The sequence below is a fragment of the Dermacentor silvarum genome, chromosome 4, assembly GCF_013339745.2.
Source record: "Dermacentor silvarum isolate Dsil-2018 chromosome 4, BIME_Dsil_1.4, whole genome shotgun sequence".
NCBI lineage: Eukaryota > Metazoa > Arthropoda > Arachnida > Ixodida > Ixodidae > Dermacentor > Dermacentor silvarum.
In genome coordinates, this window is record NC_051157.2 from 131,438,859 (window position 1) to 131,463,181 (window position 24,323).

Below are 24,323 nucleotides of genomic sequence, written 5' to 3' on the forward strand. Positions count from 1 at the left end.
CCACATACCTTTGCGCGACAGCTTTTGTCCGTACGAGTGTGCCAGGACGAGGGGCGTAGAAGGGCGGCGCGGTGACTTAATTGAAGCACAGGGAAGCTCTATGAAGTGGTTCTTATAAGCTGTTCCGAATAAAAGATGCTTGGGCGTCCCCGTGATAGCCTCGGAGCTGTTTCTGAGTCAGCGGCTGTTCGATTGTGGAATAGGGGCAGCGGCAAAGCGTGCGCCTTGTACCCACGAGCTTTGTATCCATGTCCTGAGTGGAAGTTTGATTGATAGACTGATTTGTGGGGCTTAACGTGGAATGGAGCAGTTCCGGTTAGCGGAAGGGCTTCCGGCTGATTAGATTGGAGTCCTGGATTGGGCTATAGCTGGTTCGTTATAGAAACCGAGCTCGTGTACAGTGTCTCGTCGGTGTGGTTGCGTTCCTCTGCACTATCATTTTTCATTTAATTTACAGTCTGGGTAGGGCTACTAGCAAACACGCACTGAGCCTCGTGGCTGACTGCGGTAGTGAAAATCAAATAGAAAAGAACAAACTGGCGCTGGTAGCCTTAATACTAAGGCTTTTCTTTTTAACTTTTTTTTTCTTTCATGCATGCATGTGCGCACCTTGTCTTCCAAACCATAAGCGCTCTTTGCTTGATGTATACCAGTAATATTTTGCGAGTCTGCACTACAGGACCATCAGATAAATGCGTGAATAAAATCAGAATGGTAACACATCCCCCCCTCCCTCCCCTCCCTCCTAGGAGACACGCGCCACCACACAGCCCCTCCACAAAATAAATAAATTATTGGGCGATCCACACCTTCTTTATGATTTGGGCGACTCACGTACACCAGGAAAGACATGCTTAGGTTGAATTTAAATCCCACTCGTGGCGTAAAGGGCGGTATCACGTGATACGCCCGTAATTCCCGAGGTGCTGGGAAAGCGAACCCCACCTAAGGAGCAATTTTCCTACGCCCGACACCGAACGCAGAGAACAATGCTAGAAAGCCACGCATCTTGTACGTCTTTCTTCCTTTTTCTCTTTTTACCTTTCTTTTCCTCACCTCATATGAAAATACATCTTCCATTTCTTTCCATTGCGCACGCAATTTATGACGTCGAGTTTGCGCACTGGATAAACGTGACTCGATCGTGGTGGGAGGAAACATCGGCGGACACTGCGCTGTAGGAATTTGAAGAAGAATGCCCGTCACACACGAAGCCGGCGTGGATATTTGGCATGAACGTACCTTATTCCAGGAAACAAAAATTCAGCCATACAGTTACTTGCCCGGGCAGCACTGTCTTTTTACGAGTGGGCGTCAAACTCAACTGACCGGCAGCTAAGACAGCTGATAAGGTTAGATAGCGCGTTATTTCGAGGTCGCAGTTTGTGCGTCACAGTTTTCCTTGGCAACATGCTTCGACAGGATTATCCAGAATAAAACTTTACAACGACATACTGGGCCCAGTTAATAAAAACGTTTCTGCGTCATCAGCGCATTTTTCAATTTATGTATCGAAGTTAAGTGTTTGGCCAGCAGTAAAAAGAATGTCGCTACACTAATTCAAATGAACAGATATGTTCACAAGAACTAATAGAGCTAGAGGGAAGATTACAGCCTCGCCTATATATAAGCCAACCGACCCACGTGACCCATGACTCGGATCTGCGATTTCGTGCACAGATAAAAGTTCCCTTAGCGTGCGGAAAAAAATACAGCTCGCGAAAGCAATACCACCCTATGAGATAATGAGTGCGAAAGATAGGAATCAGGCGTGGCTTGATGAAAATCGTCCTTCTTCCGACGGCGGAGTCGAGTAAGTTCCGCTTTTCTTAGTGAGGAAGTCAAGAAACATTAACTTAAAGAAGCAAGGCGACCCTGGCTCATAGCTCTGTGCCGAGGAAACTGAGCAGGTTTCTCTTAGACCTTAGGCTTCTATACAGTGAAGCTTGTGCACTAACACCTTTCCTAAGCACTGTTTTCTTTTTTCATTTTTTATTGTCTTTTGCTTTGCGGCTCTGGTAACCTTCGAGGGGCGAATGTTAGCAAAAGAAAAAAAAAGAAACACACACAAATACCCACACACAGGCGAGCACAGCAACGCGCACGAGAGCATGGAATCTCAGAAAAGTGAGCAACAGTACTCAGTCTTGTTTCGAGCCATCTGCTTGCTTGTCATGTTTTCGAGGAAAAGAAAATAAGAAAAGGAAACAACAAGACAACAACGGAAACACAAATATAGCCAAAGTTGTTTCCGTTTTTCACCCCTGACTTGTGGCCCTTGTCCAAAAATATCGAAATATGCTTCACGTAAGCTGCTTGTCATTGATCACACGCATTTAAGGAATGCAACACCAAAGCACCTATGAACTTGTAGGTGAACGCGACTTATATGCGGAACGTGTAAGCGTTCCGTTTCCCTTAGCGTTGCGCCAGCCAAGTGGACGGGAAATTTTTTTGCGCCGCAAATAGCACCCGTACGCCAGGCTGCAGCGTGAATCTGACATTCTCCGTCAGATAACATCCAAGTAACAGCAGAAGCGTGAGCCGCTGCGGTTGACTAGAGGTCATATACGGTTAACTATTTTCGTTCCTTCCTCTTTTCTTAGCCCCGTTCGCAGCACGTCCATCTGCCACCTATAGAAGACTGACGTAGGGTAGAATCATTGCGGACATACTTCAAGATCCTGCTTATAAGTGGAGCACGGTAGACGAAGAACGGTATATCCTTGATACCGCCAGAAAAAAAAGGAAGAATAAAGAAGGCAATTCAAAGCGCAGACGGCAGCCATCACCTGGCCCGAATGGGGCGGTAATTGCGAACGACCGCCCTCAGGGTGTCGTCTGCTACGTCTGCTACGGACAGACAGACGCAAGACTCCGCTTTTACTTTCTTTTTCTACTTCTTCTTTTTTACGCTGTGGGTTTCTATAAATACATATAAACGCATACTGCCCGCACACAGGCGCACGCATCAACTATAACTGTACTACGCGGCCAACGGCCATATTGTTTGCGCTCGAGGAAGGTCTTCTGTAAAGAACAAAAAAATACCGCGACGCCGCGCTTGCAGTCTGCGACCACAAATGGCTCTCGAGGAAAGGTCACGAGCGCGGACAGATTATTCTCTCCGTTGGCGGTGGTCTTCTTTCCACCACAGGCTTCTACACTGAGCGGTGCTTGTTACAGGTCTGCGCTTCTTTACGAGAGACGAGCCTTCCTCGCGTTCCTCGCTTTGTTTTCGTCGTTCCGTTTCGTTTGCTCTCTGAACTCTTGCCTATACCTGTCCGAGTGAGTTTTGACATCTGGTCGCGAGGTGCGTGAACGGTTTTCTCGACGTTGTTGCAGTGGAAACTCGACGTATGCGAACTCCCAGAAAAGGCCACCAGCACGCTCGCCTGCTTGACTGTCATCTGTCAGGAAGATGGCGGCTAGCGGAGGCCGCAGCAGACGACAGTTGAAAAAAAAAAGAAAAAAAAGGAAACATCGGAGAGAAAGGATGGTAAAGAACCAGGACACGCAAATAGACTCGCAGTATCTTCTCTAGGTCGACTCGCTTGTGCGAACGAAAGGCAAAACGCAACGGTCGAACGGCCAATGCCTAATTTGACGTCCACGCTGTGTACTCTACGATCTCGGACCGTTTGGATAACCGTTTGTTAGCGACGGTACAACGGTGACCCGTGTTTTGCTTAAGTGGTCTTTGGTTGCGCACTTGACTGACCGACAATGCCACACGAGAAAATTACCGGGGCAGTACAGTAGCGTACCGGATTGACGTAACTGCTTTGAATGAGACGAGAATATATAATTACGCACTCCCTGGTTGTTTACCGCGTGTAATGCGTCGCAGAGACTGCTTGTGACCTAGTATATGACATGCATTGCGCATCGTCTGCGCTTGTCGACGTCGATATTTATGTGCACAAGCTGCCCTTGCATGTTTTTTTTTTTTTTTTTTACTTGTCTGACTGCGGATGATTTCGACCGTAGTTGTGGTCGTTGTGGTGGCAGAATATAAAGCAGGTTTAGCCTTGCAAAGCTATACTGCCGTCGTTTGTTGCTCCACCTCGATGATGTCTGTGCGATAGGTTTGACCAATGACAGCCTGTCATGATACATGACTCTGTCGTGTCAATTTTCTTCTCCCGCGTGAATGAAACTGCAGTCGGAGAAAGGTGAAGGACGTAACTGTGCCACTCTGACAAGTTAGGAAAGTGTACAGCGGGTTCAAGCCTCGGTGTGGGTCACTACCCTCCCACCTGGTGATTGCAGGACCACCCAATGTGCCGTACGCCGGGTGAGTGATGTAGCAGTTTGGACGAGACCGCACAGCTAGCCACTGTCTTCTGTTGACATCCGGAACTAAAGGCTTTTAGACTAAGGTATGATGAACGTGAAAAGAGAGAGAGAGAACAAAACTACAACGAGAACCGGAACCAGAGTGGAGAGCAGCCGGTCGGCCTCCATACCTAACCGGTAGGTTACAACAGCGGTAAGCCACTGCCGCCTTAACAGCCGTAATCAAGCCCCGCGCGGTCGACTACTTGCTTCCGGTTCTGGTCAGATGCGGCAAAGGGTTAAAGCTATTACACGCTTTCGTACAGCGGCAGATGGTGCGGCTTTCTCCATAAACGAAAAAGAAAAGATGAAAACCACTTGGATGAAGCCGGCACGATGCTATACTCCGTGCCCATCTGCTCTTTATGCGCTGTCGAAGGCGTCAGCCGAAGAATATTCGGTGGGGATGGCATCCGCAGGCGAGGACTCGGTTTTGGTATTGTGTAACGTCACAGCTTGTGTAGTGGACATTGTGTGAGCCGTGTGCACGATTCCGACTTATATTTCGGCCCGAACTCGCATCGAACACAGCTTTCGCGCGCACTTTGCCTCTCACACAAGCGACGGCTTCCCTGCATGGCTTGCGTGTGTGCACGACAAGTAACTATAGGCATGTACGAGTTGCACAGTGCAGCGCGTCATCAAGACGCAGCTGCGTTGCCACCATTTGTGTGGTAGAATTTTTCGTCACCGGTACACCTTATACTTATGCGCCACGTACACCCCATCGCAAAAAAAAGTAAAAGCCAGTCGACCATTGTCGGCAATGGGCGGCTGGCCTTTACTTGTCTTTTTTTTTTGTTTCTTCTTCTTTGTGATTGGGTGCACATAGTACCTACACTGGGAGGCCACTTGTGAGGTAATAGCTGAAGCTATTGCGTTGATGTGCCTAATCACAGACGCAAATGCAGGGGTCAGAGGGATATATAGGACCTTTACGAATAACTGAGGGTTGACGAATCCCTATTCACCACTGATCGCCCGTAAAGCAGCTGACCTCAGCCGCGTCACATGAGTTTCAGCATAAACAAAACAAAGCATATAAAGAAACTGGGGCTGCTGATTGACAATAAGGAAGAAGCCGGGAAGTCGAACCCACCCCGCGGAACGATATCTGAAAGTTGCCGTACGGCATCACGGCGAGGACCGCTTCTAAACGTGGTCGTACGGGCGTTTGACACTGCCGTGTAACTTTCACTTCCTGCTCTAGAAACAGCGGATAATCCGAGCACGAAGAGCAAACGCACAAGCGGGCACACTGACTGCGTCAGAGCGGCCGACTGCGGAGTGCTTCACGGAAAACTGCATCAAAACGCGCGTATATACGGCGCCCATCGATTTACCGGCGCACAAAGGCGTCGATAATAGCCGCCTTGCACAACAGCTATGGGCAGGTACAGGCGTGCAACCAGGTCAGCGTTCTCCCCCGCCCGAAGACAATAAGGAAACGGCGTTCAAATGACGTTTTAAGCATTAAAAAAAGAAAGAAAGAAACCTTGACGCCAAAAACGGTTCTCCCGTTGGCAACAATGGGTGGGCCCGCCGAGCCACGCCCGAGAAGAATGGAGGAGCGAAGGCCGCCGGACTGGCCTCTTTCGATGATCCAATGCTCACGGGGGCCTATGATTTCGCCGCCTGTAGCAGGCGTCACCTAACGCCCATCTTCGGAGGATAAGACGCTTTGCCTCTCTACATCGTGATTGCCATTTACTGGCGCGATTGTAGGTGCCGCCGCATCGGACATGCAAGTGGCAGTCCGCGCGTTCTGATGGAAAGCACAGAGATATTGAATTCTTTCTGGTATTACGACGACCATGGGTATAGCGGAAGAGCAACGGTGACTCTACATTAGGATGAATTTAGGACAAAGACACCGAAACAAAGCAGGATCATTGCGTGTGTTTCGTGTAGCTAGGCTACATTATATGTTTAGAATGCACGTACATGTTGGTCGTTTCAGTGTCTAAACGTCAATATGATGCGTGATTTCGACATTTTAGCATCGGATAACTCGACTCGATCCTCCAAAAGTGAAAACGCACAATTTCCAATCATACAGCCCGCATTTAATACATTTGCTTTCGTCGTGAGTTTACCGCAAGGTACGCTCTGCACTACCGTTGGCCTCCATTTATTCCATGACAGCAGAGCGAATCAATTCATGCCATCGCAATATATCATGGCGCTGCGAGCAGCGTACGGCGACTTTTAACGACATGGTCACGTTCTTTAAACGTCGCATTACGGACTGACCCAGGGTCATTTCGGGTCTTACGTCGCATTATTTCTACCGATACGAAGAGGTATCTGCTAACGATCGTATGCAGTCCAGCAGTGTTACGAAACGGATCTCGGCCGCTACTATACTACCGTTTCCTCTGTTTACAAAACAGCGGGGCTGGAGGGTTCTACGCAAGCACGCGGGCTTGCCTTTCTCGAAACAAGCGCAGCGTCGACCTTGGCAGATTGAATGGCCGCCGATCCCGCATTCGTATACCGTCCGTGCCGAGCTGACTCCTGTACAAATGGCCTCCAGCTCCGTTGCAACAATACCATCGATAGTAGGCGAGCCACTCGCAAGCCTTCTCGACAAGCTTACGCGCGTTACGGCAACAACGTTCCCGCTAGAGAAACGACGAGGAGGCCGGGGGGTATACGGGGACGGTGGGTGGCATGGATATGTGAGCGAGTCGTGCACCCGAATGGGGTGACCATGAACCCGCAGGCTGTGCAACAATGATCCGTTTTCCAATTCCCCCCACGACGCAGCGCTTTCGTCAGCATTGCGCGCGAGCGCGCTGTTCGGGCAGCAGCGCTGCTTGTCCACACGAACGCAATAAGCCACCGTGTGAGACTGCTGGTCGGGCGAGTCCCCCCTCCCCCTATTCTGTTCCAAAGCCTTTTCTCCTCGGGCCGCTGCAAGCACTGGGCCAGGTGACGGAGACGCAATACTCTCCCTCATTCAGTAGCTTCTGTCTTCTTTATTTTTCCTTCTTCCTTTTCTCTCGTTGCCAATTCAATAGGGCCGGCCGCTCGTCTCGCAATCCTCGCGCCGCGACCGCTGATTCAACAGTCTGTCCCGACGGCAGTGACCGGCCACGGCTGAGGACGAGTGCTGGACGCGTTCGCGGGGTTTCCTATCGGACAGTCAAGAGGGAGCGAGTGCGTGGTCTTTACTGAAAGAAGTGAGCCTTCACCAAGGAGCGGGTCCTTTCTGGTTGTGTCACAACGACGAAGCGTGGCTATACAGCGCCGGCCCGGCGCGTGGCGATGGAGGGAGAGTGGCAGGCAGGTGAGGTGTCGGAGGGTTATGGTGCTGCCCTGCAACGGCAGGGAAGGTTGCACGTCATCGCGGTGGCCGGACAGTATAGTGAAAGCGCGAGCGTGACGGGAAGAAGCGGCCGGCGGAAGAGGAGGAGGATGGCACAAAGGCATCGGCGCCTCAGGGGCAAGACACTCCCGGTCGTTCGGCCGGCCGTGAGCCGTGAGCCCAGCGTACTGGGCGGTCGTCAACTAACACAGAGAGAAGAGCCGCCGTGCGACGTGGATTGCGCGATCTTGCGCGGTGATTCCTGGCTGGCGATCTCTCTCTTTCTCTCCATCTCCTCTCCTTTCACCGTTGTGTACGCAGCCGAGGCAAGACTCTCCGTTCGCCACGTTCTCTTCGTTGGTTGGCAGGAAGGCCGCTCTGCAACAGGGGTGTCTTCGAGTAGAGCGTTGGTCAACCAGCAGCACACGGCGTCCGCGGGCTGGAAGGAGGGGGGGTCAGACGTGGCGCGTTTTCTATTGAGCCGATTAAGTGGCGGCGAGTGTGGTGGACGAGACCGAGACGACGAAACTGGTGGCAGCCAAAGGGCATCTTCGTCTCTCCTCTCCGTCTCTTGCGTCAGGCCCATTGTTGCCATCGGCCAGATTTCCCTCTCATTCGACGCAGGTATTCCAGCGGGGAATTTTTCCTTTGTGGAGCCGCGCCGCGCCCGGTGTCGGTCGCATAGGACACAACGTGATCCTCCTTCCGTGTCCACCATGAGGTTATCAGAAGCGTATTTGTTGAGTGTTCAATAGATAATGTCGTTTGTCGGCGAACGACCGTTCCATGCATTCAGCCCACCCGAATATACCTGCTTTTGTGTGGCCATTGCGGCGAAAGGAGTGCGACTTTGCCGCTTGTGTCACAAGTCAGTCTTTCGTATGCAGTGAGAATTGAAAGGCTGCCGGAGCAACCTTGTTGACAGAAATTGGACGCGGAGGATGAGGTTGCCAGAGAGGTCTTACTCGATGCACTACAGCGCGGCGCCAGTGATGCGAAAAGGCGATGCGCCAGGGCTGGATTGCTTAGAGCAAGTGAAGAGCTGAACATCTAGACTATGCTTCTTGCTGCTTAGACGGCGGACTTTGGAGATGCTTTATTTACCTTTCCACCCCCCCCCCCCCCCTCCGCCTCAAAGAAACGCCATGAAAAGAAATTAAGGTGTGTGGTTTAACGTCGCTAAACGGCACAGTGTGTTATGAGGGACAGCATTGTGGAGGGGTAAGGCCTTAATTTCACCGCATGGGATTCTTTACCGTGCACACAAACCGAAGTACACGAGCACTTTCGCATTTAGACCCTATTAAAATGCGGCCGCCACAAGCCAGAAGGAAACTCCCAACCGCGTCCTCGGCGCTACGCCTACGCCATATATCCACTGAGCTACCGCGGCATGCCGCCAGCAACTTCACATTCGTTATCTCTTTCTTTTATTCTTAACGTGTCCTGATACATATACCACCTATAATCTACAGAGCAGGTAGCGACTTCCGTACAAGTCCGCCCTCTCGAACGCGACAGTGGATTTTTTCTGCGACTGGCTAGAATTCTTTCCTGCAAGGCGAACACCGCACGACTTCCGCTTAGGAGTAACGCGGCGACGGCTCGATAAGGCAAATTTGTGTGGATCGAACCTCAACGCACAGCTTCGCCCGACAGCGCGAGACGGCATGGGCTGCAGTGCGCTCGTCCGGTACGTACCGCTGCAGGTCCCCCGTCAGCCATCGTCACGCGCAGAGGTCGTATGCTTACTCCCCGCCTACGCCCGCTCGCTCGTTTGCGTGCATGCGTGCGCGTGATGCGAAGCGTCGACAGCCGTATACGTTGGTGTGCGCGGCACGCGGTGGGGGGCTTCCGTAAGGAAGCGCAGCGGACCGAAGCCGCCGCCGTTGCATTGTCTCGACGCCCGCCCATTACGTCACAACGGTCCACTTCCCGAGTACGCGCATCGCTAGTGCCTCGCAAGTTCGCCGTGAATCGAGCCGGCGTCTGGGATGACCCCCCCGGTACCGCTTTATGCGGCCATTATCCGCGTGTCAGATGGGGTCGCGCTGTCCTCCGGAACAACGGGTGTGGGAAAGGAACGTACGGAAGAAGTGTTCGCAGGTGAAGCCAGACTGTCCGGACGGCCAAGTCTCACCGAATGTATACACTGGGAGCGTCTAGCTATATGCCTTCGCTCACGTGAGCAGCGACGAAACGAGAGCCGTAAATATTGAGCGCCTTCCGTTTAACGCGGACGTTGTTACACCGGCCACATCGGGCCGGTGTGTCAGCGGCCATTTCAGGGAACGTGAGTACTAATTTTTTGGAGGGACGTGTAGGGCAGTCACCTAGAGGCTCATTGCTTTCGATGCGGTTGTGATGCTTAGTTTAATCAGTGCAGAATACTAATTAAAGCGTTATCGACACCGTTGTGCACGCGAAGTTCATGTTTGCATTGAACAGAGAAGTGAGACATGTGTGACTGCGCCGTCAGTGTAGCCACGAAAATCCCGTTTCTTTCGGGCGTATGAGGGGCACTCAGTTATTTCTTTTTTTGTGTGTGTATCTTGAATTTTTGTTTACTTTCCTTCTCCACGTTTCGGCCACCTTTCCATATCGACTTGTTCGCAATAAGGATTGCTTGACTCTTAGCCCCTCGTCTGTGGGTGCCTCTTGCTCCATGTTTCGGCGTTGTCTCACTATTTAGTTACAACGATTAAGAACCAGCCCAAGCCTATGCTATTGGGTTTTGGTGCACGTTGCCCGCAGTGAAGAGAGATGTGCCGTACGCGAGTTTATATACACCGCTTCAAGAACTCGCAAGTTGGCTTCTCTGCACTGCCTCCTTTTATTAACCACGGTTACACCAAGGCAACGTGTTATGTTCGCATTCACCTGTCACACGCAGCGTGGTAGAATACACGCGTTCGTTCTCTCTTCAAGTACAGCGGGCATTTCGACCTCTGTGACAAGTCCATTAACTTAGGGCGACGGATGTGTCTTAATTGAAGTGCTTTATGTGCAGTGATAAGCTTGGATCTGACGCAAAGAAGCGATTTAGCTGCCATTATCCTCCTGATATCCTAATCAATGAGCATTTCAGTAACAAGGCAGTAAGAATGTTTTGTTAAGGAGAGCGTATACGTATAGTTCGCTCTTGAAGTGGCCACGATGAAATCAAGGTATATCTCGGTGATTTACAAGCGCTGCCTATAACCAAGACTGCGCTACAGGAATATGCAGGGCACAAGCTGAACAGTTTCCAACTTAGAAAGTAAGGCCGGGGCTACAAAAGTTTAGGATTCATTCACGGGCTAGCTGGTAGTTTTTGAAACTGAGTTTGTACAGCGCAAATAGACACGACATAAAGGAACACAAACGCCTGTTTACGTCGTTGAAGTTAAGGCTGGGTACATATAGGAAGAGAAAAGCGCGCAGTTTAACGATAAGTATGTGGCTGGCGTCGCAGTGAACTGAAACATGGACTGTTTCAGCTGGCTGATTGGTCACGCATCAGGAGATTTCTTTCCTAGTAAAATGTAACGCCGTTCCCCCGTTTTCTCGTCTCTATAGAAAAGGCTCAGACAAGGAACGAAATAAAAAAAAAGAAAAAGAAACCAAACTTGACAACCTCCACCTTAAAATAAACTTTCCAGATCATTAACATTGCCTTAGCAGTTGTGAAAGAAGACGACGAGGTTGGCCTATGCGAACGCGCCTCACATGGGCTCCTGCTTTTCACCTCAATATCTGCTGAATTACTTGCCGTATCGACCTGACACCGACGTCAACCAGCGCCGCAAGTGAAGAGGCATCTTTCGAGACCACTCTCAGGCCAGTCCACCAAATCTTACGGACTTTACCGACGTTTTTGTTTCGACGTGTACGGCTAGGGCTAGCGCTCGCTTGGCACACAGCATGGACGCGGACACGCCGCCCCAGCAGCACGTGCTCATGGACACGTCAGAAAACGGCCCAGTAACGTCAGAATCCTCCGAAGAGCCGAAAAATGACGATCCATGGATCACAGTAAAGAGTAGGAAGTCGAAATGGACGCCGAGCAAAACACCTGAAAACACATCTATGTCAACTACGACACAGGAGACGCAACACGCCCAACCGACAGCCGCACCGGTGCACAGACGACTCCCTCCGCTACCGAAAGATGATTACAAGGTGATTTTCCGCCCTCGAGAAACTTTTACGTTTGCTAGGTGGCAGACGGATCAAATCGCCAACAGCATCAAAAGGGCGAGTAATCAGCCAATCGGAACGTGCACGCAAACCATGATCGTAAGAATAGAGCCACAACAAAACATCGCCATCGCGAGCGTACCCGACAGAGATTACGCGATCAAGCTAATCGGAATCAAATCTCTACAACTTGGAGAGAAAGAATACGCAGTTACCGCATACGCAGCAACGCCTGACAACTCGGGCAAAGGTGTCATCCACGGCATAACCCCTGGAACCTCCGTAAGGACTCTGATGGAAGGACTTTACGCGCCAGGACATGCAGTCCTGTATGCGAGAATGCTAGGTACTACCCACTCGGCTCTCATCACTTTCGAAGGGGAAGAAGTGCCTTTCGTCGTGTATTACATGGACGGAGAAAAACGCTGTTACTTGTACCGCTCCGCGAAACAAGTATGTCAACTGTGTCGCACGGTGGGACACCGCGCAGACGTGTGCCCTCAACCAGACGTGAACCTGTGTGCAAAGTGTGGTACGGCCAACCCTGCGCAAGATCACGAGTGCACTCCAAAGTGTGCCCTATGCCAGGGCGAACACCTCACGGCTGCAAGGGATTGTCCCGAAAGATACCGGAATCAATCCAAGAAAACTGCAGACCAAAGGGAATCGCGGCCCACCATTCGCCAGCCACAGAACTCCTCTCGGGCGGGAACACGATCGAAATCCCGGTCAAGATCCCGACAGAGGTCGACGTCCCGTGCCAGGCATATAGCAGCGCAAGGGCAGCAGAAATCGGCAAACTCGCAGGTGAGCTGGTCACAACATTGTTTTCCGTCTCTCACTGCTCGTGATCCCAACTCTGCAGACAAAAACATAACAATCCCCACTTTCATAGACGAACTCCGTAAACAACTCAAAGAGGACAGAGAGACACACGCAAGGGAGTTAAAAGAGACTAGGGAAATTTACATTAGAGAAATAGAAAAAATCAAAGAAAGACACACTAAAGAAATGAAAGAGGCCAAAGATGAGATAAAAGCCGCAAAGGAAGAAATAGCCAAACTAAGAGCTTCGCTAGCGGAAAGTCAGGCGGTAGCAACCACCTGCAAGGAGCATCTCGCTACTCTGTCATCGGAATCAAACTCCCTCCCCAATACCACTCCGTCGTCCGTCGAAATGTTTCACCAGATGGAAACTTCCCTGTCGCAAAAGCTACAACAACAGCTGCAGCTGCAGGAACAGCGTCAGATGCAGCAGCTTCAACTTTTCCTCCACGAAAAACTTCAGGAACAGCTTCTCGCCTTCCGCGAGCAGCTAGCGGACAATCTTCCTGTTAAAGGAAAGAAAAGAAAGAAGCCGAAAGCGAACTCAAGCGTCGAGGATCTGGATAGGTCCATGGAGAACGCACCATTACCCCACGATGGCGAGTAAGCGCAATAATCACGCACAAGAACTCCATGCATGGCAGTGGAATTGCAGAAACTTCTCAAGAAAAAAAGCCACACTACAACAATACATAAAAACCGCAACAACTCCACCGCAGGTTATCGCATTGCAGGAAACAGGTACGAGGCCCACCATGCCCGGATATGAAACGTACATGGCGAAGACAGATACAAGGGTAGCAGTGCTTGTCTCCCGCAGGCTGACGGCAATAGACCGCACACTGGATGGTAGTGAGATTGACCACGTATTTATAGAAATACTGCCGGCAGACAGGAAGGCACGCAGCGTCTTCGTCCTAAACATATATAGCCCACCAAAAAAATGTGGTGAAAATTTTGATTACCTCATCAGATCGGCACTCAAGGAGGCGAAAAACAACACGCTGCTTGTGCTAGGTGACTTCAACGCGATGCATCCGACTTGGGGTTACAACCTCACTTCAAAGAAAGGAAACACCATCCACTCGCTCATTCAAAAACACGCACTCACACTCCTCACAGACCCAGACTTTCCAACTAGAGTGGGAAATAGTGTATCAAGGGACACATGTCCGGACCTTACCATGATCAAGAACCACGAAAAGGCTACATGGAGAAATATGGAAGAAACGCTGGGTAGTGACCACCACATCCTGGAGGTTACCATTTCGCTCAAGCATACACGCGAACGCATCAGTCAGATCTTATTGACGGATTGGGCGGCATTTCGTAAAGCGAGAGTTCAACAAAATAGAGAAAAGGAGAATATCACATCGCTGCAACAATGGACGAGTGAGCTCAAGGAGTCGATCAGGCAACACTCAAAGCAGGTGCAACTCACCACGGAAAATCCGGTGGTAGACCCACATCTCGTGCATATGTGGGACGCTCGTAGAGGCCTTTTGAAAAGATGGCGCAAACAAAAGCATAATAGAAAACTAAAATTGCGCATAGCTGCTCTTACACAACAGGCGGAAGAATACGCTACTGTCTTGGTGCGCCAAAACTGGCAACAAATGTGCGCCAGCCTGAGCGGAAGGCTCAGCTCGTCTAAAACGTGGGCAATCCTAAAACACCTACTGGACCCAACCAAAAGCAAGCAACAAACCTCGCACACAATCAGACGCATACTTCGCAACCAACCGGGGTCGGATGAAGATATTCTCCGAGAGCTAGAGGCAAAATACATCGGCGATCACACACGGAACCAAACATCTATACCAAAATATAGTGGGAAGCCAAATGAAGACCTAGATCGCCCATTTGAAATCACGGAAGTCTGGACAGCGCTTCACTCCCTAACTCGAAACACAACACCCGGACAAGATGGGCTCACAAACAAAATGCTGAGAAACCTGGACGACAACTCAATAGAAGCCCTAACGACTTTCTTTAATACCCATTGGGAAGCGGGAACACTACCAAATGAATGGAAACACGCGCACATAGTACTCATACCGAAACCGGGCAAGCCTCCAGGTCTCACCAACATGCGACCCATATCCCTGACGTCGTGCCTGGGGAAGCTTTTCGAAAACGCTGTGCTCAATCGCCTGAAGCCTCACGTGGATGACACGGGTTTCTTTCCTGACACGATGTACGGCTTCAGGCCACATTTGTCAACTCAAGACATACTACTCCAATTGAAGGAAGAAGTACTGGACCATGTCACCACACATGTAAAATGCATACTCGCACTGGACCTTAAAGGCGCATTTGATAACGTAGCTCATGAGGCCATCCTAAAAAACTTATCGCAACTCAATTGCGGCGAACGAATCTATAACTACATTCGAGCATTCTTAACGGACCGCACGGCAACGGTAGGCGTGGATACCCTCAGAACAAAAGAGAAAAAGGTTCCAAATAGAGGCACTCCTCAGGGATCAGTCTTATCGCCTTTTCTCTTCAACGTCGCCATGAAAAACCTCCCAGAGCATCTAGAGAAGATTCCGCACCTTCGTCACGCAATATATGCGGATGACATTACCATTTGGACAACTCGAGGCTCGGATGGAGAACAGCAGGACGCCCTGCAAGCGGCGGCAGACGCTGTCACCGAATACGCCAAAGAGTGCAACCTGGAATGCTCCCCAGAAAAATCCGAGCTCCTCGTTCTCAAAAAGAAATCAAGAAGAAAAAGCACAGAGAGAGAGGCCATAGAAATACACCTAAACCAAAAACCTATACCCAGAGTCCAAACACTCCGCATATTAGGTGTCTCCATGCAAAATAGTGGTCGCAATAACCACACTGTAAACGCACTGAAACAAACTGCCTACAGCGTAGCTCGCATGATTAATAGAGTTGCCAGTCGCAGACATGGCATGAAGGAAGAAGACTTATTACGCTTGACTCAGGCCCTTATCGTCAGTAGAGTCACGTACGCGACACCTTATTTGAACTTAACATCAACAGAAAAAGCCCAAATAAATGTGTTACTGCGGAAAGCGTACAAACAAGCCCTCGGCCTTCCTCCAGGAACCGGAACAACGAAACTTCTATCCCTGGGCATCCACAACACATTAGAAGAACTAATTGAAGCACACCGACATGCGCAAATCACGCGCCTCAACCTCACTAGAACAGGCAGAGCAACACTTCGAAGGTTGCAATACCCTGTGGCGACAACCAACAATCAAGAAGTACTCCGCAAGTCCCTACACGAGCAAATAATGGTGGCGCCTGTTCCGCGTAACATGCACCCGGAATATCACTTGGGCAGGAGAAAAGCACGAGCGATAACAATAGAAAGGAGATACGGCACTCTCTCCACTGCTCGCTGGACAGATGCGGCCATGTACCCGAATGGAGAGGGCATGGTAATCAGCGTGGCTGGACACAGACAGCAAGAACTGGTATCCGCCTCCGTTCGTACGCAGAACGTCGCCGCAGCCGAAGAGGCCGCTATTGCCCTCGCCATCTCGGCATCGAGACAAAACGAAGAACTATATATTCTTACAGACTGTCAATCAGCATGTCGAGCCTACGCGAACGGCCATCTACATAAAATCGCATGCGATATTCTACATCGCCTCAACGAAATACCCCGCACCACGATAATTTGGACACCGGGACATGAAGGCGTCAGCGGAAACCATCGTGCACACACGATAGCCCGAGGTCACTGCAACCGGGCACTGCAAGAGACGCCAGAAGACCCAAGTCCAGACACACTACAAACTTACTACGATATACTGCAGCACTACCGCCTTTCGAGAAGAACGATGCCGCCACCCCACCCATCCCTCACCAGAGCTGAAGCCACGACCTGGAGGCAACTCCAGACCAACACCTATCCTCACCTCACGCTCCTTCACGCTATGTACCCCACCCTTTATCAGCCCCTTTGTCCTTTCTGTACAGAGCGAGCTACCCTCTACCACACCACATGGGCATGCCAAAATATCCCCAATAACTCCCCAAATCGAAACGCAACGCACGAGCAGTGGGAGATGGTGCTGACCAGCTCGGCACTGGAGGATCAGCGAAAGCTTATCGCCAGAGCCGAAAGTGCTGCCACCGCCGCTGGGGCCCTGGACTGAAGGCTCCACCCACCACGGAGATCGACGCTTCTCCGTGCGTCATCAAAATAAAGTTTTGTCTCTCTCTCTCTCTTAGCAGTTGTGGAATCTTTAAGTAGAGCAGCTATCAGGAACACTACTGCTTTCAATTGCTTGCCCTTTTTTTGTTGTTGTTACTTTTTTCCTCCTGAACGCACTTCCACGTTCCACCGTATTCACAACAGAGAAAGTTAAACGAGCGTTGCCGATAAGGTTTGCATAGGCGATCGACAATCAGTTGGTCTCATTTGGTTGGCGCGCACCGCTCGAAGGAAGAGGAAACGTAAACCTAGATGTCGCAAGTTTCGGCTCATTATTGGTTTTGGCGCAGAGGGATGGAGCCGAGAATGTTTCCCTTCCACCCGCTAAAGCCGGACGCGGTTTCTTTCTCTGTTAACTCTTCGTTCCTAGTGAAGAGGTTCCTTTATTGGCTGCAAAACAGCGATAATTTGCGCCCGGCAAGCCGTCTATTAAGCCTCGAAGAAACTCGTAAACGGGCAGTCCACAGCGATTTCCTTCAGGGCACCTGGCCAAAAAGAAGACCACCAGAGCGCCGCCGATGAAGAGTAGAAAAGGAAAAAGAAGAAAATAGAAAAAAAAATAAGCGAAACAGCTACTTTGGTCTACACGAGAAAAACAGCCATCTCCACGGAGAGAAAAACGGGACGATGCCGTAATTCGCAGCTTCTCTGGGCTCCAACGTCATTTGTTTTTCACTCGTTGGCTCCGGAAGGTTGCCCAAGTCGAACCCAGAGAATGCACCACGACACGCCTTTTTCGCATAATGATCGATCGTATCCATCCACCTGCCTACAGATATGCCACGAGAAAAGATTTGCAAAGACTCGTTTCAATCTGGTTACTCAAACACACACGGCGGAATATTACGTCATCCCAAAAACATAGCCGGTGCGGCGAACTCATTTCCTGGCCGCAGTTCACACATCGGTGAGATCTTTCACATTGCGAATCTTATCTGCAGGTTAAGCTCGCTGAATAGGTTGCTAAGGCGAGAAAAGTGCAACCTGTGTCGCAAGTTCGCCGTGAATCGAGCCGGCGGCTGGGATGACCCCTCGGTACCGACGTAATATCCTCCTCCTGACGTAATCTGACATGCCTCCGCGCTGGAATACATTGACGTGCAGGGGTTCGACGTCAAAACTTCGCCGTCAGCCAGAATGATTCGCAGCTGATCGCTCTGCATACAATCTGCCGGACATGATGTTGTCACAACGCTCCTTTGTTGTCTCCTAAAACCCGCCTCGAATTATCGGCTTTCGCTCTCAGCGTTGTTACGAACCTGCCACAGAAGCGCGCAGGCGTATACGTACGAACCCGTTACGCGAGAGACAACTCGGACGCTCTCACTTTTTTTTGTTCGTGTACTTTATTCTTGTGATGCAGGCCGTGCGTGAAAACCAGTTTAAGGTCGCAAACGAGAGCACGCGATTTCCTTTGTCCCTCGAGGTGGCTTGAGAAGGCGCGCCATCGGCACGTCAAAGTCCGAAAGCAGGGCGAGAACTGGTCGAACACGCAGAATCCGTTGAGGTATTCGTGACACGACGAAGACATTGACGGGTCATTTTCGTGGGCAGCGCGTCCTTGCCACACTTTCGGTATGGACAGGCCAAAAGCCGCGGCTACCGGTTGCATGTGCTCGCACACTTTCGCTGCCAACCGAAGAAGCGGTGTGTGGGACAGTCGTGACGTGGGAAACATTGTTTTGTAGTACACGTGTGTACCGTTGTTGTGCCCTCGCATGTCTGGGATATCAGCTATCGAGTAGCGAAGGAGAAATAAAGAGAGAGGACAAACAAAAACAAGAACACGCTCGAACAGACCGTAAACAGAGAGAGACGAAGGAAACTGAGCAGTCGCTCGGATATGACGGGAAATGCGGTATTGGCGAGAAATTGGTACCACTTTGTTTTGTCATCTGACGGCTTAGTGAATTAACTTAAGGGGCACACAGTCAACTATAAGCACATTAGTCTGTTTGATTATTACACGCACAGACACACACACACGCACGCACACACACACACACACACACGCACACACACACACGTACACACGCATACACACACACTTACATACACACATACATACACACACACACATACATACATACATACATACATACATACATACATACATACATACATACATACATACATACATACATACATACATACATACATACATACATACATACACACATACATACATACATACATACATACATACATACATACAGAAAAAAAGGAAGAGGTAGACTAAGACGTATGCTGAATCACGGGTTCATACGGCCTTTGTTCATAAGGAGTATGAACCATGCGGTTCTTATCCCTTATGACACGTCATTTGACTTTCCGTTGATCATTTGTATTTATGCTGCGCCAAAACATGGTAGCTTTGCGATGTTCTCGGACCTACTCGACGTCCACGGGCCACTGTATGCATACTGTCCTTGCAGATGGTCGCACTGCCACACGCTCGCGGCTATCCCCAAAGGACACCGCGTCCGCGGCCCTGAAGTCGGCGTTTAACATTCCGCCTTCGCATAGAGCCGTTCATTCCCTCACCCTTATTGCACGTGTCCTCGTTGGCTGGCGTACTGCTCACGATACACCAAGGAGGTCAACAAGTACTGTGCCACCTCAGCTCGCAGCCAGAGCTGAAAGGTGAATTAGCCCGGCGTGAACCCTCATCGAAAATTAACGTTCGCATCGCTTCTTGCACACACGCACGCTCTCAAACACACACAAACGCGCGCACGCACGCGCGCGCGACCAGTTTCCTCGCAACAGGCACAGAGAGCACGAGACTCATCAACCATAATCCAAGACCGCCCTCTCTCTCTCTCTCGTGAGGATCACGAGGTCCATCAGCCCTAATCCCGAGACCTCACCCCGTCGCCTCCTCAACCCTTCGCCTTGGGAGACGCGGCGGCGAGGCTTCGACTGTGACCCACTTGGCGCTCGGCGAGCGCGGTTGTGGCAAGCCGGCTGTCTCGGCGTGCGGCTCGCGTGTCTGCGGCTTACGCGCGTCACGAAGCGGGGTTTTAATTGCTGGTCCCGAATCACGAGTGTGCCGGGCTCGTGCGCTGGGGCAGCGCGCGTGCACGTGTTTACAGACGTACAGAGTGTACAGGCGGCGTCGTGTAACTGTGGCAGGCCTGCAACGGATGTGTTTGTGCGTGTGGCGTCTTGGTCTTCGTGCGCGGGCACCAGTGGGCGGAAGGAAGCTCACGCTGCGCGACTGGCGACTCGTTTTTCCCGTTTTCCGGCCGCGACGACGTCGTCAGGCTCGCAGTCGTCGACGGTGACGAACGTAGCGGAGCTACGGGGGCCACCCGGGATTACGAAACCGAATAGGTGCAGTCGTGCTCGTAGTGTGTGCCCGGGTTGCCTGCTCGCGCTCGCTGTCTTGGCGTCGTCGTCGCTCGACGCGCTGCTGGTGGCCGCGACTTCCCGCCGTGACGGTTGTGACGGAGGTCACGCGTTCGTAAAGCGTATAGTGTGTTGAATGGATGCGACTCTCAACGCTTCCTTCCGGGCATATTAAAGTTTGACTGGATTTGGAGTATCGTTTGCGACTGCGAAAGTATTCCGACTGACAACTGATATCGGGCTGTCGTCCCACATTGATCTGGGCATCAGCTTGCAGCCTTGGCTGCATTAAGTTGTGAGCCTATACACTTTGGAAGCTGTGACGCCTGGTCGAAAAACGACTGCCTCTCTAACCCATCTTCCGGCATTCGACATTTGTGTCGACAAACAGTGCTTCGCGTTCAGTGCTGAGAGTTGCAGTGTCTCGCGTAGTGCCACTCGCCACGGTAAATAAGGAACGGGCTACCGGACACCTGACAAGATCGCCCTGACCATGCTTGCGATGAACCAAAACAACGATATTTATTTACTGCAAGCACCACAAGGAAGGCATAAAACCGGTAGTCACATGATCCAGTGAGTGTTGTACTACTCTCAGTGTCAGACGACTGCCGGTGAGACAGGTTCGTTCAAGCCACGGACAGTCACGATTCACTGCAGATACAAATCAAGCGGACGCTCCGAGAACAAAGCAAACAACGGTGCTGATAAGTCGTGTCGATTGGGTCATAAATTAGGCGTGTCGGAACACGAAAAAAAGTCTGTAAGAGCGTCTTACGCATGATTCAAATGCCTTGTTATACAGCTTAGATAAAGGAACTCTTATTCTTTAACACACGTGAGTGCCACGGTGGCCGGCTCGCATAAGCGACGACATTACAAAGCTCCGGCAGCCACAGTATATCTGTGCCCGATATGTTTTCGGTAGCCTATTTCGGAGGTCGGATGCTGATAGGGGGCTGGGAGGGTTGCAAACATCGAGATAACGGAATGGCATGGCTATAGAGCTGCCCCCTATCTCAATAACATGAGCGTGACAGGTATAGAACGGATACGAGAGGCGAGAGACCTTGGGTGCGTCAGAACCCGCGCGATGTGTGTAGGCCCGCTCTCCTATATATCCGACGTGATCACGATACACAGGGGGCGCCACGCGGGAGATCGTGAAGGCCTCGCTGGAGTCGTGAACGCGGGGCGCGAATTTGCATGATAAACCTGCGGTAGGCCGGTATATACTCCTAGTAGGTCACCGTTTCTCTCGAGGTGCATGCACCTTCTTCGCACCGTTTCTTTCTACGGTTTTTCTTTGCGTTCTTCTTTGTTTCTCTACCTCTTTTGTCTTTCCGCGCACTCGTTGCTTGTAACGATCGTGACGGGGTCCCCCGCCGACGTGATAGGAGCAAATCGTCCACGCTCGAACGGTTTTGGTGGCCACGCCACCGCGAACGTATATAGCGGGGCCTCGTATTATACCTATACCACGCGTGCACCGTGCTTTATACGACGGCCTGCTTGGGGCGCGCAGAGTGCTCGATGCGGGAGGCAATTAAGGGGGCATTAGAGCGATTTTGAGGACACTGGCAGCAACAGGAGCAAGGGACGAAGTGCTCAACCGGCTCTGAACGACCCAGCACGATGCCACAACACGGTGGTACACGTCGAGTATCGTTTTCTATACTGCAGCCTTTAAATGATAGCGACGTACCTGCACGAAGCAGCAACACCAATGGCATTGAGAAGTTGGAAGGTTGGCTTGAGAAATGGGCTTTCCTAGCTCGGTATGCGCGCAACTATGGGGGCCACGCGTAGTAGCTGCAGTGAGAGCCATTACGTAGGCTGATGACGTCACTTAAGCAGAAGCCCAGGGGGTGTTGACTGCCGAAATGATTTCGCATATTTGTATGGAGCTGTAGGCATGCTATTTGAGCGGCCTGTTAAGCTTGAGCGTAACGCAGGAGCAAACTGTATTTTTTTAGTAGCCTGATTTGAACTTGTAATTGCTCATTTCCCGTATACCTCTCTCCCTATCGCAACGTGTTCGCCAAGCAGGTTCTTTCCATTCGCGTGTTAGAAGAAGCAATAATCGTTTATTTTTATTAGAGCGGTTGGGTGGGTGTGGGGTGGGCGCCCACACTGAATAAATATCGCTTACATCAGCCGGGCTTGCTCCTGAAGCAAGTCTTTGAGCGTAAGAGGAATCTATAGGCATTGCGAAATGCATTCGTCTTTCTTGCCCACCCAACGAATAACGTTTTCTAGACACTTAAGTATGTCTAAGAACGTAGCCCACGACAGCCTGTCAAGCGCATCATTTGAAAAAAAAAATGGCATGAATAAGAGACTCCGATGCAAGTAACGGTAAGCGCAGCAAGATCCTCGTGCGCGGGCGCGCTCCACAGACGCCGCCTCCGCTTGACGTCGTGCACGCCACCAGCGTGCGACTGTTGTCTTCTTCCAGAAGAACGTGAGAGGAAGAGGAAGCACATCGGTGCGTATACATGCATGACGAAGCGCTACGCACCTTGAAGAGCTTCTCCTTCTGGTACCAGACGTCCTCTTCGTCCTCGACGGTAAAGTCCACGTTCAGCTCGTCCCGGGACCGGGAGAGGATCTTCCGCCGGCTGATCATGGTCGCCTCTGATGTGACGTCGCCGAGAGACTCAGCCGTAGGCTCACTCCTGCAACGGGAACGAAAAAAAAAATAGGAGCGAGGTCAATGATCGACCCTACACCAGTGTGCTAGACGCGTTGCCAATTGTCTCTTTACATGTCCGCATACATATATGAAAATGAAAAAAAGAGAAAGAACGATAAGAAAAACGAAAAGATTCAGTATTTATGCAAGCTTGTAACGTGATCCACTTCACCAGCCCGATAGCTCAGTAAGTATGCCGTTATGCTGCTGAGTTCGATATGGCAGGTTCGATTCGCGACCGAAGCTGTAGCATTCGAGTAGAGGGGAACTGCAACATTGCTCGTGTAGCGAGTGTTGCGCGCATTTTAAAGAACCCCAGGTGGGCACCAAACAACCCGGAGCTGTCCACTATACGGTATCCGTCGTAGCCACTGAATTCCTTCGCGATGCTAAAATAAATAAATACATAAATTTTCTGTTACCGTTCGCATCACCAAATCAAGGAATTCATTTACGTAACTTCACCATGAACATGGCCTTGGCGGAAACAACTGAGGCCATCGAAAAATCATGTCGCAATTGTCGCCACACGTTTGCTAGTTTTCCAACGTTTCTTCTCTTTATCGAAGCACCGAGGCACAACATATATCGAATGATCGCCGCCGGGACTACCTTGTTGAAAAAGATTTGTGAATAAGGTTAAGTGGGATACAAATCGTCAGAAACATAAGCACATGCAAGGAAAATAGCTAAGAAAAATGAGTGTTACCAGTCAGTAGAACTCCCAGAAACAGCAATACCATTACCGCCAACGCCAAGATTAACCCACGTTTCGACAAGTGTTCGCTATTTCTTTCGAACGTGTTATTCTGTCAGAGTCACTTCTTTAATAAGCCCGCGCCTTTCCGGCGGGCTGCCAGGACTGCCGGAAAGCTAGCGGTGAGCGGCGAAGCAAACAGCTCTGGAATGCGCGTACACTGGCTTATAGTGAGAGCTGCTGAATGGCGAATCGGCTGTGCAAACTGCAGCCAGTGCGCTAGTACACATTTTTGAAAGTGCAGTTAGACCTGTAAAAAAACCTTGAAGACGGTCACTTTGGCAACCTCACAGTAAGTTACACCGTAAGCATAGTTGGAGGGGTTGTACGGCCGAACGCATTGTCCGTAGCGGAGGAAAAAAGAAAACAAATAAGACATCTTATGTTATAGAAACATAAGTGTAGGAAATTCGCAGTCTACGTGGTATAGCGTAAGAGATAAAATTAAGCCAGGAGAGCAGGCAGAGACTCACTGCTGGGACCAGCTTCCCCTTTCTCGCTGCTGTTGCTGCCTAAGGATACCGCAAAATTAAAGAACGCAGAACCAGAACATTTATTTTTGTTGCTTTTTTCGGGCTCTTAAGCGCCGGAAACACACTCGCAGGAAGTCGTTCGAAAGCTGCAAAATGCCTTTACCTACTAAAAGCTGCAAACTGTCTCTTTAT

General features: G+C 50.6%; 1 protein-coding gene across 4 annotated transcripts in view; it reads right to left on the reverse strand.

The window, feature by feature from the left end:
* The window catches only part of LOC119450633 (uncharacterized), a 317,066-nt gene that overhangs the window by 160,582 nt on the left and 132,161 nt on the right, over positions 1-24,323 (reverse strand). For all 4 annotated transcript variants that reach the window (XM_037714138.2, XM_049666095.1, XM_037714139.2 and 1 more), the window contains exon 2: positions 22,728-22,884. In XM_037714138.2, the coding sequence (XP_037570066.1) occupies positions 22,728-22,835 (108 nt within the window). In that variant the 5' untranslated portion in view covers positions 22,836-22,884. The remainder of the gene's footprint in view (positions 1-22,727; positions 22,885-24,323) is intronic.